The 16,706-nt window shown below is 38.3% G+C and overlaps 1 protein-coding gene across 1 annotated transcript in view; it reads right to left on the bottom strand.

The window, feature by feature from the left end:
- The window catches only part of NAALADL2 (N-acetylated alpha-linked acidic dipeptidase like 2), a 1,506,494-nt gene that overhangs the window by 798,490 nt on the left and 691,298 nt on the right, over positions 1–16,706 (bottom strand). The window contains exon 4 of the mRNA XM_059063915.2: positions 11,298–11,799. Coding sequence (XP_058919898.2) covers positions 11,298–11,791 — 494 coding nt within the window. The 5' untranslated portion in view covers positions 11,792–11,799. The remainder of the gene's footprint in view (positions 1–11,297; positions 11,800–16,706) is intronic.

The following is a 16,706-nucleotide window of genomic DNA, read 5'->3' as shown; positions in this document are numbered from 1 at the left end:
AACCACCTGCACAAATTTCTGTTCAGTGCAGAAACAAAGCAAAATGTTCAGTTTCATTTTTCTCTCACAGAGAAATGTACTCCACAGAACTGGAACGACTTCTTTTGTTTCTTGTTCTATCAGAATTTGATTTGCATATTTTGGGACATAATAAGGTCCTCTCTGATTTAAAGAGTTTATAAAAAGGTAATTTGATCTCAAATTGTAGTTTTCTTTCTTTATTTCTAATAGTGAAACCTGCATACCCTTCTGAGAAGTGAGTCATGAGAGGACGACATTAGCTTACCTTGTATGAGATAATAAAAAAGTTCCACAGGGGACGAGTTACATATTATGACATTGTGAATATAAGGTTCATTTGGATTTAATTCATTACTACATCATGTTGCACAGGAAAGCAATTTTTAAGCAATAGAAGTGCACTTCATTTGTAAAGGGCCCAGCTATAACACACAATCAGTTATTGAAGACAGAAACTGATTTCCCAAATCAGGCATATAAAATTTATACATTTGCTCCAGTTATAATGAAAGGGAAGGGAACTTCAATGCCATTTTTTTTTTTCCCAAATAAGAATGACTCTTGTAAAATTTGGAAAAAGCATTTTTGCTTGGGAAGTTGATTATATTTTGATGCCACCATACTAAGTTGAGAAAATTAAGCATTTTTAAAATATTTGAAATAGTTGGTAGATACTTCAAATGTAATTTCAAATTCTATCCTATAAATATATTTTACATTAAAAATAAGATCTGAAATTAATGAAATAAGGGCAATGATGAGCACCAGCTTTAAAAAAAATCAATATCAATTTTCCATATTATTCAGTTTAACCCTAAAGATTGACTACATTTAAAAAAAAAAAAAAAAAACAAAAGACAAAAAGAAAAACAGCCAAATTGTATTGGTTTATTTAACTTTCCTAAATCTGCATGTATTATTAGTTAGGGTTCTCCAGAGAAAGAGAAAAGGATGTATATATATATATAGAAGAGGGAGATATCTATTTTAAGGAGTCAGCTTATGCAACTGTGGAAGCTTGGCAAGTCCAAAATCTGTAAGATAGACCAGTAGGCTGGAGACTCAGGGAAGAGTTGCAGTTAAAGTCCAAAGGCATTCAGTGTGCTGGTAGAATTCCTTCTTCTTCCTGAAAGGTCAGTCTTTTTCTAGTAAGGCCTTCAACTGATTGGATGAAACCCATCCACATTATTAAAGATAATATGCTTTACACAAAGTCTACTGATTTAAATGTTAATCTCATTTTAAAAAAAAAATACCTTCACAGAAATATCTACAATAATGTTTGACCAAACATCTGTGCACTGTGGCCTAGCCAAGTTAATATATAAAAATAACCATCACAGTGTATTTATATAAGCATCTAACATTTGGGAGATAATATCACCTATCTATTTTGTTATAGTTTCCCAAGATGGGGGCAGTGGAGAGGAAGTTTTCATCACCATTTTAAAATATCTGAATTACCAGCCAAATCTACTTTCTCTCCCATCAGCTAGAAACATCCATTTAAATTTTTTTAGGTAACTATAATAAAATACTTTATGCAATGTTTATAAAATCAAATTATCTCTTTTCATATATATATATTTTTAGAGAACAGCCATCTTTTTATTTTTTATTTATTTTACTATTTATTTATTTTATTATTTTTGGCTGTGTTGGGTCTTCGTTTTTGTGTGAGGGCCTTCTCTAGTTGTGGCAAGTGGGGGCCACTCTTCATTGCGTTGTGCGGGCCTCTCACTATCGCAGTCTCTCTTGTTGCGGAGCACAGGCTCAGTAGTTGTGGCTCACGGTCCTAGTTGCTCCGTGGCATGTGGGATCTTGCCAGACCAGGGCTCGAACCCATGTCCCCTGCACTGGCAGGCAGATTCTCAACCACTGTGCCACCAGGGAAGCCCTTCATATATATTTTAATTTTTCTCTGGTAAACTAGCCTGATGAGATTATGGGATTAATGCTTTTAGCTGCGATTGTCAAATACTTTGCTTAAGTTCTAAAGCATGGATTGAGATTTTCAAATCGCAAATCTCAAAGGGCCATGTCTGCTATTTGAATTTTGATTTCACTGACATTTAAAAGGAACATGAAAGAGAGAAGTATGTAATCAGTTCCCAAGCTTTCCATGTTTAACTATACTTCACTCTACTGAATGTGATCATTACCAACTTTTCTATCGCAAGAGTGTCGGGAAGTCAAGTGAATCCACAGTAAACTGACATACTTGATCCTCAAAGGAAATTGTTTATTTATTCCCTTGTACTACATCTGACTGATCTTGTTCCTTTTTTGGAATGAATAAGATCAAGAAGTGAATGGATGAAAATGACTATTACAGTCAATGCAGGAAAGATACAAGAAAAATGTGATGAGCCTTAAGGTTGAGCAGTTTTCAGGATAGGCAGCCAGTAAGGGCAGATGACCTTGATATATCTAACAAAAATATTTCACTAACCATCACTGCAAAAGAGTCCGTTCATTAAGTAAAATATATTCCTCCCATTAAGACAAAACCAAATTTGAAAAACTAAGAGTTCCTGCATTTCGATCCTTAACAATCTAACTTACTCCTGGTGTTTCACAAGAGAGATAGATTTGGTGAAAAAGATAAAGAAAATTTGCTTGCTAGGAAAGTAAGTAACCTAATTGTAGTAAATAACCTCGAGGATAAAATAATGTGTGTGCATAGGGAGCAGGGAGAGGGCAAGAGAGAGGGATAGGGCGGGGGGAAATGGAGAAGGTGCGGGGAGAATGCTTTGATTCTATTTGACCATCGAGAAGGAATAAAGCAAGCCTTCAGGCTGAACTGGCCCTAGTCTGGGACAACCCTTTCCTGACACTGGCAGGGCATGAAAAGATCTGTGAGGGAATCTACTTTGCACCTCCATCAAGCCTGTGATCATAGAAGTACCTTTCTGTGAAATTTTTACTTTCATTTCGTCTTTATAGAAAGGAAATGCTCTCTAGATTAAACAGAATATCATTAAGACCTGTCGAGTGACTGGCAGAGTGCCTGGAATACAGCAGACACAGAACACATGTTTTCATTAGAGAAAAGAAAATCCTCTACCTTCAAAATCAACTTTTTAGCACATGCTATGAGAATGTATATAAAATATGTTAAAAAGGCAAAGGCCTGATACATATATATATATATAATTTTGAATTTCAGTAATGTACATGAATGGCCAGAAGTATGTGTTCTTTTAAAAAAATGATAGTAGGTCTCTATTTTGGGTGCACTGTCTCCCGCAATAAAGATTTACTGCATGTCCACATACTATGACTCAAGGACTGGGCCAGACTCATCGTTCTTTCTCCCCTGCAAGGTAGAAGGTAGTTTATGTCAATGAAGAGAGAGAAAATGAAGTACTGAGAGTTTCAAGGAAAGAGAGAATTCAACTGGTGGGAGATCACAAAAGGGAATCATGGGAATTCCCTGGGGTCCAGTGGTTAGGACTCAGGCTTTCACTGAGGCACCTGAGCCGCCCTCAGAGAATGCCTAGGATTGAGAAGGTGGCCATTGCACTCAAAGACCCTCTGTCAATAATCCTCATTCATCTTATTGGTGGGCGCTGCTCTTGCTCCAGACAAATGCCTAAGAATTGTGAAAGGCATAAGCTTTTATCTGAGTTGAGCCAGACATTTAAGAGAATTAATGTCACTCTACATGACACTGAGAAACTGAGTGAAGCAGTTGCTTTATTTCAAGTCCAGAGCAATAAAATACTATGGATAATTAAATAAATCTAATCCTTTGTATTCCTTTTGTGATTAAATATAAGACAATGTGCATTTGTTATCTGGAGAGATCAATGATAGAATAGCTAATTACTTCCTTTAGGAACCATCATTCTATTGCTGTTAAATTCATTCTGCTGTCATTTGCATAAATTGAATTATGTGCACTTTTTAAATACATTTACATGGTTTTCTCCAATTCAAGTGCCAGTTGCTTTATTGCCTTCTTTGCATCTCCCAACATTCCTGCTCTCATTCTTCTAAATACTGAAATTGGAAAGGAACAAAAAAATTCAAACAGTAGAAAAGACAGAAGCCAAAATATAATTCAAGACAGAGGGGCAGAAAGATGGCTGGAAAGTACAGCTGGAAACCAGAGAACAGTTGTTGATGGTATCACTATCATCAAGCCTTGCATTTTTAAAGTGTAACATCAAAAAATATAGCCCTGTGGGATCAGAGGAGAGAAAAATCACTGAAGATAATTTATAACATTTCCTAAACTTTTGAAGAGTTAATCAACAGCTAAGAAAATGTGGTGTTTTACTTAATGTTTGTAAAGATTATTTCACAGTATAACTTAACTCATGGTTAATTACTTGTACCAAACCAGAGAAAGATGAAAAATATTGCCTCTGTTCAAATAATGCAGATATTTTTAAAAAGTTAGGGATTTTATTTATTGTTCATTTGTTAACAAATAAAATGCATCAACTAAATAAAATCCAGAAAGATTACATAAAGTAATAGACTATTTTTCTACTACAATATTCAGTAAACTTGTTTTTAAATTATAAAAGGTTCATACATGCAAAAAGAAATATGAATGGTCAATTAAGATATAAAAGTTTGTCAACACTATTTTTGGCCTATCAAAACAAAAAGATAATGAGGACCTAGAAGGCTGGCAGCCCTACAAGGCAATTTGGTAACTAACACAAAGCAAACAACTAAACAAATTTCAACTCTCTGAATCTGTGATCTGCTTCCAGGAATTTATCAGAAGGGAATAATTAAATAAGCACACAGAGACTTACATATGAAAATGTTTGTAGAGACAAACTAAATGTACATTTATAAAGAACAGGCTCAATAAATTCATGTCCTCTACATAAGGGAATGCCAGCAGCATTTTAATGTAATGATTCAATTCTGTATTTATTGGTTTGAAACATGGTTCTAATATATTGTAAGTGGAAAAAAATTCAAAAGCAGTTATCAAAAAAATATATACATAGTACAATACAATTTTGCTTCTTGTTAGGTAAAGATAGAAAGAAAGAAAGAATAAAATAATGGGGGAAAAGGTGGTAGGGTTATAGGTGGTTTTTACTTTATTTTTTTCCAACTTTCTGTATACATTTTACTTATAAGAAGAAAAAAAATAATGCCCCTTCCATAAAAAAAATACCATATTAACCATAATTAGAGTACCACATTTTCTCCTTTTCTTCTCACCATTTCACAGCATCTACACCTGTCAAAAGGCAACATTCCTGCATTCAAAAATATACTTAACCTCATTGGTTTATTCACTTCAATTATTATTATAATATTATATTAGGTAACTAAATTTTGAAGCTTTCAACATGCTTTACTCTATTCAGCAATCTGCTTATGATCTTTAGTGTGCATATACATATACATATGCACACACATATAGGTCCCTCATTCAACAACATATATGATAAAGGCTCTGTGACTTTATTATATAGTAGAAATAAAACATGTACCAGTCACATTTAAGCTTCTTCTAAGTTAAAGAGCTCTCCTAACAGCCCTAAGTAGACGTTTTATACAAGATGATCAGCATCCCAATTGGCCAAATCTGATTAGACGAGGGATAAGCACTTGACAGAGTCACAAGCATCGCTGACCCCCAAAGGGAAAACAATCATATTTCATTCTAGCCCCATAGGCTAGAAGAGGAATGGAGGAATAATGTATTGGAGAACATAGCAGTGGGTACTGGGAGAAGAATAAGGCAAACAAAAAGTAGTACAGATGGAAAGGGAGATAATTCACTTTGGTGCTTCAACCCAATAAATCACTTTGGTGGTTCAACCCTTTAGTAAAAATTAGAGGACTGTGGCTACTAGGGTCCCTGGAGTTGATTGGATCCAAATTCCTTATCAACAAGGCTCAGTCAAATGAATTCCTATTCACAGATTATTGTGTGAGCCCAGCCTCCTGTTTTGATGCTTACAATAAACTTGCATTATCTAGTTACTGTTCCAAGCCACCAAAAGCATACATGAATGCAAATTTTAATGGCCTATTTTAAATCTCACACATCTGAATATATCCAAAATACATCTGAATATACCCCATCTGTTTATATGAAGATACATGAAAGAAATCAACCACCACTGTAAAAGAGTGAATGCCTTTTTCAAATAGCAACAAGTATTTGCAGAAGTGACCAGGAGAATCTTATTAGAAAACTGATTAATACACACATACAGACACACATGGTGTTCATATTCCTGTGCTAATGTTGAAAATGATTTTCTTTTATTTGATCACCATGATATCAAGTAGTTGGTTTATGTGGGCTTTATTATGGGATAACTAGGTCCATAAACAGGAATATGCAGTCAATATGTCTATCAATGATCCTCTGAATCAACACATTATTCAAATGTGTTTTTTTCTAAAACATTACACATAAAAATAGCACATGTGTAATCTCTACACTGAGCAATCGTTACTCAGGGAATGTAATCATAAAGCACTTTTTTTCTCCCATTTATATTAACTGGGGTTAGTTTTTTTGGGTTTTTTTGGTGTGGTTTTTTTTTTTTTTTTCCTGTTTCTGGATTAAAAACCCAGTAATTCTGGTCACTGTTAAGTGACCTGAGTTCCTCCAGTGAGTAATTAAAAGGTTCAGTGTCATTTAATAGAACTTTGAACTTTTCCCCACTTTTTGACTATCTCTAGATTGTGAAACTTACAGCCAAGGAAAGGAGAATAGTCAGTTTCTTCTCTTTGTGGTATGCGGGACCCTCCCAGTCCGGGGCATGAACCCACATCCCTGCATCGGCAGGCGGACTCTCAATCACTGCGCCACCAGGGAAGCCCTTCTCTTTGTGTTTTTACACCTCCCTTCTCAGAGCTTCTGACACCTCCAGGGTTGCAACCGAGCAAGTGAGAATAGCTAAAGCAGGAGCAAAAGGTTCTCACTGGACCGTAACTCTCAAGAACTGGTATGGTACTCTGACTGCAGCAGGAGTAGTCAGCTGAATTTTCCACTTGTCCAGCTTCATCAGTTCTTTGGAGACCCACCCACCCGTCCCACGACTGGGGATTTCTCACCTTCCTTAAACATGAGTAATACACTCTCCTCTACCTCCTTCTTCCTTCTTCCAGGCATCTGACCAGACCTCTAGCTCTGTCTGCTTAGTTCTTTTCAGCCATGCAGGAAGCTTGCTTGCTCCTCCCCCGCAATCTCTCTCTTTCTGTTAGTTCTCTCGGGCTGCTATAACAAAGTACCATGGATTGGTTGGCTTATCAACATTATGTCATACGAGTCTGGGAATTCTAAGATCATGGCACTGGCAGATCTGGTGTGGTGGCTGATAAGGGCCCTCTCCCTGGTTCACAAAGGATACCTTCTCCCTGTGTCCTCACATGACCGAAGGACTAGGAAGCCCTGTGGGGTCTCTTGTATAAAATCTCAGCCCAGGGATTCCCTGGTGGCGCAGTGGTTGAGAGTCTGCCTGCCGATGCAGGGGATGCGGGTTCGTGCCCCGGTCCGAGAAGATCCCACATGCCGCGGAGCGGCTGGGCCCGTGAGCCATGGCCGCTGAGCCTGCGCGTCCGGAGCCTGTGCTCCGCAACGGGAGAGGCCACAACAGTGAGAGGCCCGTATACCGCAAAAAAAATCTCAGCCCATTCACGAGGGCTCCAGCTTCATGACCTGTGCATCTCCCTCCCAGCAGCCCCACCTCCAAAGACCATTACATTGGGCATTAGGATTTCAACAATATATGAATTCTGGGGCAGGGGGGACACAAACATTTAGACAACAGTGATTTCTCTCCCTCTTCCCCTGTCCCTCTCTCCCTGCTTGGATAGAGTCCCTAAAAGGAAACTTTGCCATAGACTTCCCCAAATCACCACCTCTTCTTTGGCAATTTTATCCACAACTAGCCAGTCCGTGACTTGTCATTTCGATTTCTTGGGTAGAAAGGCAGACGCCCAGTTCTTCCAAGTAGTTCTATTAAACCCCTTTTTCATTGGACTTGAGGCTTCCTCCTTGAGATAAGATTGGGACTTACAACACCATTAGCAGCTTTCTCCAAAAATACTCTTTTTCCACCCTCCTTGTTCTCAGCTTCTCTAACCTCTCCTAGGCTACAACATGGTCATCATCTCAAGGTTTTATACCATCTTTTTCTTTTTTCCTCCGAAGTTCTACATACTGGTCCTAGTAGTAGCAATTGTATTTAAGCCTCAGCTTAAAATGAGACATCAATAGTGATACTTTAGCATTTTTACAGTATCTGGTTTTGATTTAAGTTGTCACTTACCTAAAATCAGAACATAGCATAGCCTCTGAGTAACTATAGCTATATAATCTAGTATTTTATAATTATGTTATAAATCAGAATTTTATTTATAATACTTTGAATATAATCATAATATAAAAACCCTAAATGGTAAGTAAAATGATTTTCAGAATACATAATAAAATTGATGAATTAAACACAGATCTGTTCCTCAACTATTCATGCATTCATTTCCTCCCTTAGAAAAATAATTATTCAATGTCTGCTGGACAACAGTCTAATGATGGGCAAAGCAAGTTGGTCCATTCCTTCATAGAGTCTGCAAACTAACCTATTACAAAAAGAGTAGCTTTTATATTGCATAACTGTTAGGATGTTTGGCAAGAACTGACATAGTCGTAGAGCAGGGGCAGGAATGGAGAACAAATAGAGAAGAAATACAGCAACTAATGAACAAGACAGTAGATCGGTGAGAGCCCAAAACTGATCACAAATTGATGAAAAGAAACAGGAGGAACCCAAGATGTACAGAGCCAATGCCAAGATGACTTAGTAAACACAGGAAATCATAATAAGGCATGTGGTTAGCACGACTACTGGGGGAACAGTTGTCTTTGGATGAAGACTTGTAATTCGAAGAAAGTTACATAAACGTATTTGTACCAAAATATTATTTTTTGATGAAAAAGACCTATTATCTCAGCAAGGAAAAAACTGTGGCTATCTGACAGGACATAATTGTGAATTTGTGCCCAACCACTGAATATTGCTTAGAAGTAAAGTTGCCAGTGATTATATTTTTTAAATATAGTTTGTTGATTTTTGAGTTTAAGAGAATATAAGCCTTATTGTAATACAACTCCTATTCTGAGGGAAATGATGAATGTGTTTACTTAATTATACATTTTCAACATTTTAGAACCAGCTGCCTATTCACAAAAAGGACATGTCAGTTTTTTTAAATGTCTACAATGCTGGAAAAAAAAATAAGGCAAAGAAAGCCAAAGGAAGATAAGGAGAGAAAATATGCAGGCTAGTTAGTATACAAAAGGAATGCCTGTAAGTTCTTTATGATTTCAATACAAATTTGACTCTGAACTTACTAAAAGCCAAAATAAAGAGGGAAGCAGGCTAGGTTATGAGATTCATTGTGTCCATCATTAAAAACTAAGCAGTTGCTCAGGAAAAATGAGTTAAATCCATGGATCCTTTTCCAGAAGACACTTTTGTAATGAAATGAATGTCCACCATGAAGTTAAGAGTAGACAGAGTTTTATGGAATTCTTCTATTTTCTTTCTTCCTTTCTCTCTCTTTAAATAACATCCCTGTGCTGGTTAGACCTAATTTTTGGACAGACCCCTTGCCTTTCCCCTGCTGCAGAGATCTGAACGCTTTGGGATGAGTTTTCCCAGTCTCTGAGTCTGAACCCATGCCTGCGGGCTGGGTTCAGACAACCAATGGAACAACTGGTAGGAGGGCAGGAGGAAGGGAGAAGCCATGGTACTTCTTACTCTGTCTTCAGTAGTGCCCCTGGCTGAGGTTACATCCCCACTGCCAGCCCAACCCCTGCATTTGTGTATGCAGAAAGTTCCAGCTTCCAACAAGTTACCCCAACTCCCTTTCTCCAGTGTAGGTTTAGTAATGACTCCATTTTGTTGTTCACCTCTTGGCTACCTCAGTGTCCCCTGATTGGCCTCTCAGTTTTTCATCACTGATGGAATTATTTCCCTACTTTAAATGCCCTCTGCTTTAAATATTTAGGGAGTTTTCTGTTATGGTTGGATCCTGACTGATACAATCACTCATTATAAGACAATGCTATATCTTTCACTAAATTCACTATAAGTAATTTTACACTGAGAAATACCATGGAAATTGTTAGTATCTACATATGACACATCCAGAGATGCTTATGCAACAGTAAATAGCAGACATAGAAGTGTGTAGAAAACAAATTCCCACGAGTCATTCAGATGTGATATTCAGAAAGAGAATTATAATTTGCCAATGTCAATACATGTGATATTTCAGCACATAGATTAAATGATGCATCTTCAGTGGGCATGCTCCCTAGAAGATCCCTAGAAATGCACATGTGCCAACATCTTGATGGTAATAAGTCAGTGTAACCCAGAAGGAATATCCTTATGACCTAGTATCCCTCTCTCTCATTTACCTACAATCAACAAACATGATTCACCTAGGATTATTCTTTATTGCCAGGTACGGAAGACATATGTGGAGGCTAATATCTAATCTTCCTCTTCCAGTTCCTCACTTCTCTAAATATGTTAACTAGGGAACCCTTTACAATTAAATGTATATGCTAATGATATATCAAGCAACAAAATTTAAGTTACTCAATAGCTATATGACATGAGTGGAGCTTTTCCCAAGAATTCAGAATTATTAAGGCCTGATAAAAAATATTTTCTTATCATCTAACTTATTAACAACACATTCTGGCTAGAGAGGTCATATGCAAACTTACCTTAAAGAGAGAGGTGACCTTTTAGAATTGCCTGATATATGGAACGCAATGTGTTTCAATAAAAATACTCAACTGGGAAGCTCAGTAATGCAGGGGACCAAATACTAGCAGTGCTTGTCTTAGCACCTGACAGTTATTTCAGTCCATAAAGCAAGTTTATTTTATTCTGATGTCATTAAAAATTTCAATCTTATGGCTAATGCCCTAGTTTTTATTACACACACATCCAGCAATCTTTGCATCCCAATTTGGCTTACCTGGGCTTTCCCAAGAGGGAGAAAATACACTGGCTGGAGTCTTTTAGTCTCCACAGTAGTTACAGTTATTATCAATTATTAAAGCAGCACCTTAAATTTGCATTACAGTATCGTAAATCTGAAAACGTGTACCCCCTCTGTGAAGGGTTGCTGGTAAGTTATGTTTCTCAGCTTGTAAGACTAACCTTAAACAACAGAAATATCACAGTATGATATTCCCTGTAAGACATCATTCCCAGAAGATGCATCCCACCAACATCCATTTCTTGCATACCTACCTGAAAGACTTCCTAATATCTTCTGCTTGGATTGTCTTGAGAATCTCTTGGTATAACTGAAGATCAAGTGTTCCTGAAGACGTAGCATTTGAAGAGCAATTTTTATGTGCGTAATAGCCTATCAAAATTCCAGAAATAAATAAAATGATTGCTGTGCAAAATATTTTTAAAAGGCGGCAAAAGTTGCAGGTGTTGCTCTTTGGTGCAGATCTTGTATAATGGGTCACATAGTCAGACTCTTCTTGAAGTCGCTGAAACCTTCCTTTGGGTGAAGTTGCTGGTTGAATGGGATCAAGATTGAGGTCTGCAGTCTCTGAATTCTCCAGGTTCTGATTCTCAGCACTACCTAGTTGGAACTGGTCAAAACCAGGCTCCTCCAGTTCCTTTTCCATGTCCCACTCTAAGTCAAGGGCAGTGGCTTGGAGGTCATCATTGTCTAGGTACTGTGAATGTCCTGGAGCTCTTCGATCTGCACTGACCTTCTGATAGGCCATCTTTTTACCTGTGAAAATAACAGCAGTATATTTTCTGAAAATAAATCAACAAAGAAAACCTCCAAGGTGAAAACAAAACAGTAATCTATATTAGCTGCTCATAAAATTTTAGTGATTATAATCAGGGGAAATACTTCATTCCTATAGAAAATCATATATCAATTATTTAATCTTATGTTTTGCTGTTGATGTTTACTATAGAAAAAAAGACAAACAATAAATAAAAGTAGAAGGCACCTGATGCAAAAGCTATGAGAAGACATAAAATACACACACAAACACACACTATTCTTTTGAAGCTCAGGAGAATTAAAGTCACAAATGCACAACTGCATTAAAGACAATGTATTACAATGAAAGCCAAGTTTAAGATTATACATTTTCAAAATCACTTTTAAGAAAAACTGAGGACAGAAGCAACAAAGTGTGATTTGTTAAGTTAAGGGGGTAAAAAAAGATCCTGGGATCAGTTACATTACCAGAGCTAATTTTAAAAACACAAATTCAGTGTAAGAATAAGAACAACAAAATGAAGTAGCACCTTTATAGAAATCCAAGAAGCAAGAAGAGGGGGAAGATGGCGGAAGAGTAAGATGCGGAGATCACCTTCCTCCCCACAGATACATCAGAAATACAACTACATGCGGAACAACTCATACAGAACACCCACTGAACGCTGGCAAAAGACCTCAGACCTCCCAAAAGGCAAAAAACTCCCCCACGTACCTGGGTAGGGCAAAAGATAAAATAAACAGAGACAAAAGAATAGGGACGGGACCTGCACCAGTGGGAGGGATTTGTGAAGGAGGGAAGGTTTCCACACACTAGGAAGCCCCTTCGTGGGCGGAGACTGCAGGTGGCGGAGGGGGAAGTTTCGGAGCCACAGAGGAGAGGCCAGTAACAGGGTGTGGAGGGCAAAGAAGAGAGATTCCTGCACAGAGGATGGGTGCCGACCAGCACTCACCAGCCTAAGAGGCTTGTCTGCTCACCCGCCGGGACGGGCGGGGGCTGGGAGCTGAGACTCGGCTTCGGTTGGAAGTGGAGAGAGGACTGGGATTGGCTGCGTGAACACAGCCTGAAGGGGTTAGTGCACCACAGCTAGCCGGGAGGGAGTCCGGGAAAAAGTCTGGAGCTGCCAAAGAGGCAAGAGACTTTTTCCTCCCTCTTTGTTTCCTGGTGCCTGAGGAGAGGGGATTAAGAGCGCTGCTTAAAGGAGCTCCAGAGACAGGCGCGAGCCGCGGCTATCAGCATGGACCCCAGAGACGGGCATGAGACACTAAGGCTGCTGCTGCCACCACCAAGAAGACTGTGTGCAAACACACGTCACTATAGCCACCACACCTCCCGGGAGCCAGTGCAGCCCACCACTGCCAGGGTCCCATGATCCAGGGACAACTTCCCCAGGAGAACGCACGGCACGCCTCAGGCTGCTGCAATGTCAGGCCGGCCTCTGCCGCCGCAGGCTCACCCCGCACTCCGTGCCCCTCCCTCCCCCCCCGGCCTGAGTGAGCCAGAGACCCCGAATCAGCTGCTCTTTAACCCTGTCCTGTATGAGCAAAGAGCAGATGCCCTCAGGCGACCTACACGCAGAGGAGGGGCCAAATCCAAAGCTGAACCCTGGGAGCTGTGTGAACAAAGAAGAGAAATGGAAATCTCTCCCAGCAGCCTCAGGAGCAGCAGACTAAATCTCCACAATCAACTTGATGTACCCTGCATTGGTGGAATACCTGAATAGACAATGAATGATCCCAAATTGAGGAGGTGGACTTTGAGAGCAAGATATATTATTTTTTTCCCCTTTTCCACTCGGTGTGTATGTGTATGCTTCTGTGTGAGATTTTGTCTGTATAGCTTTGCTTTCACCATTTGTCCTATTTGTCCTAGGGTTCTGTCTGTCTGTTTTTGTTTTTTATTTTACTTAAAAAAATTTTTATTTCTTAATAATTATTTTTTATTTTAATAACTTTATTTTACCTTACTTCATTTTATTTTATCTTCTTCCTTTCTTCCTTCCTTTCTTTCTACTTTTTCTCCCTTTTATTCTGAGCTGTGTGGATGAAAGGCTCTTGGTGCTCCAGCCAGGAGTCAGGGCTGTGCCACTGAGGTGGGAGAGCCAACTACAGGACAGTAGTCCACAAGAGACCTCCCAGCTCCATGTAATATCAAATGGCGAAAATCTCCCAATGATCTCGATCTCAACACCAAGACCCAGCTTCACTCAACGACCAGCAAGCTACAGTGCTGGACACCCAATGCCAAACAACTAGCAAGACAGGAACACAACCCCACCCATTAGCAGAGAGGCTACCTAAGATCATAATAAGGCCACAGACACCCCAAAACACACCACCAGACATGGACCTGCCCACCAGAAAGACAAGTTCCAGCCTCATCCACCAGAACACAGGTATTAGTCCCCTCCACCAGGAAGCCTACACAACCCACTGAACCAACCTTAGCCACTGGGGACAGACACCAAAAACAGTGGGAACTACGAACATGCAGCCTGCAAAAAGGAGACCCCAAACACAGTAAGATAAGCAAAATGAAAGGACAGAGAAACCCACAGCACAAGGAGAAAGACAAAAATCCACCAGACCTAACAAATTAAGAGGAAATAGTCAGTCTACCTGAAAAAGAATTCAGAATACTGACAGTAAAGATGATCCAAAATCTTGGAAATAGAATAAAGAAAATGCAAGAAACATTTAACAGGACCTAGAAGAACTAAAGAGAAAACAAGCAACGATGAACAACAGAATAAATGAAATTTAAAATACTCTAGAAGGGATCAATAGCAGAATAACTGAGGCAGAAGAACGGATAAGTGACCTGGAAGACAAAATAGTGGAAATAACTACTGCAGAGTAGAATAAAGAAAAAAGAATGAAAACAACTGAGGACAGTCTGAGAGACCTCTGGGACAACATTAAACACACCAACATTCGAATTATAGGGTTCCCAAAAGAAGAAGAGAAAAAGAAAGGGACTGAGAAAATATTTGAAAAGATTATAGTTGAAAACTTCTCTAATATAGGAAAGGACATACTTAATCAAGTCCAGGAAGCACAGAGAGTCTCATATAGGATAAACCCAAGGAAAAACATGCCAAGAAACATATTAATCAAACTATCAAAAATTAAATACAAAGAAAATATATTAAAAGCAGCAAGGGGAAAATAACAAATAACACACAAGGGAATCCCCATAAAGTTAACAGCTGATCTTTCAGCAGAAACTCTGCAAGCCAGAAGGGAGGGGCAGGACATATTTAAAGTGATGAAAGGGAAAAACATACAACCAAGATTACCCAGCAAGGATCTCATTCAGATTCAACAGAGAAATTAAAACCTTTACAGACAAGCAAAAGCCGAGAGAGTTCAGCAACACCAAACCAGCTCTACAACAAATGCTAATGGAACTTCTCTAGGCAAGAAACACAAGAGAAGGAAAAGACCTACAATAACAAACCCAAAACAATTAAGAAAATGGGAATAGGAACATACATATTGATAATTACCTTAAATGTAAATGGATTAAATGCTCTCATCAAAAGACACAGACTGGCTGAATGGATACAAAAACAAGACCCATATATATGCTGTTGTCTACAAGAGACCCACTTCAGACCTAGGGACACATACAGACTGAAAGTGAGGGGATGGGAAAAGATATTCCATGCAAATGGAAATCAAAAGAAAGCAGCTGGAGTAACAATTCTCATATCAGACAAAATAGACTTTAAAACAAAGACTATTACAAGAGACAAAGAAGGACACTACATAATGATCAAGGGATTAATCCAAGAAGAAGATAAAACAATTGTAAATATTTATGCACCCAACATAGCAGCACCTCAATACATAAGGCAAATACTAACAGCCATAAAAGGGGAAATCGACAGTAACACATTCATAGTAGGGGACTTTAACACCCCACTTTCACCAATGGACAAATCATCCAAAATGAAAAAAAATAAGGAAGCACAAGCTTTAAATGATACATTAAACAAGATGGACTTAATTGATATTTATAGGACATTCCATCCAAAAACAACAGAATACACATTTTTCTCAAGTGCTCATGGAACATTCTCCAGGATAGATCATATCTTTGGTCACAAATCACACCTTGGTAAATTTAAGAAAATTGAAATCGTATCAAGTTTCTTTTGTGACCACAACGCTATGAGACTAGATATCACTCACAGGAAAAGATTTGTAAAAAACACAAACACATGGAGAGTAAACAATACACTACTTAATAACGAAGTGATCACTGAAGAAATCAAAGAGGAAATTTAAAAAAACCTAGAAACAAATGACAGTGGAGACATGATGACCCAAAACCTATGGGATGCAGCAAAAGCAGTTCTAAGAGGGAAGTTTATAGCAATACAATCCTATCTTAAGAAACAGTAAACATATCAAATAAACAACCTAACCTTGCACCTAATGCAATTAGAGAAAGAAGAACAAAAAAACCCCAAAGTTAGCGGAAGGAAAGAAATCATAAAGATCAGATCAGAAATAAATGAAAAAGAAATGAAGGAAACCATAGCAAAGATCAATAAAAAAGCTGGTTCCTTGAGAAGATAAACCAAATTGATAAACCATTAGCCACACTCATCAAGAAAAAAAGGGAGAAGCCTCAAATCAATAGAATTAGAAATGAAAAAGGAGAAGTAACAACTGACACTGCAGAAATACAAAAGGGCATGAGACATTACTACAAGCAACTGTATACCAATAAAATGGACAACCTGGAAGAAATGGACAAATTCTTAGAAATGCACAACCTGCCAAGACTGAACCCGGAAGAAACAGAAAATATTAACAGACCAATCACAAGCACTGAAATTGAAACTGTGATTAAAAATCTTCCAAAAAACAAAAGCCCAGGACCAGATGGCTTC

The sequence above is a fragment of the Kogia breviceps genome, chromosome 5 (assembly GCF_026419965.1).
Source record: "Kogia breviceps isolate mKogBre1 chromosome 5, mKogBre1 haplotype 1, whole genome shotgun sequence".
In the NCBI taxonomy this organism is placed as follows: Eukaryota; Metazoa; Chordata; class Mammalia; order Artiodactyla; family Physeteridae; genus Kogia; species Kogia breviceps.
The sequence above is the reverse complement of the archived record's forward strand: the minus strand, read 5'-3'. Positions and strand labels throughout refer to the sequence as shown.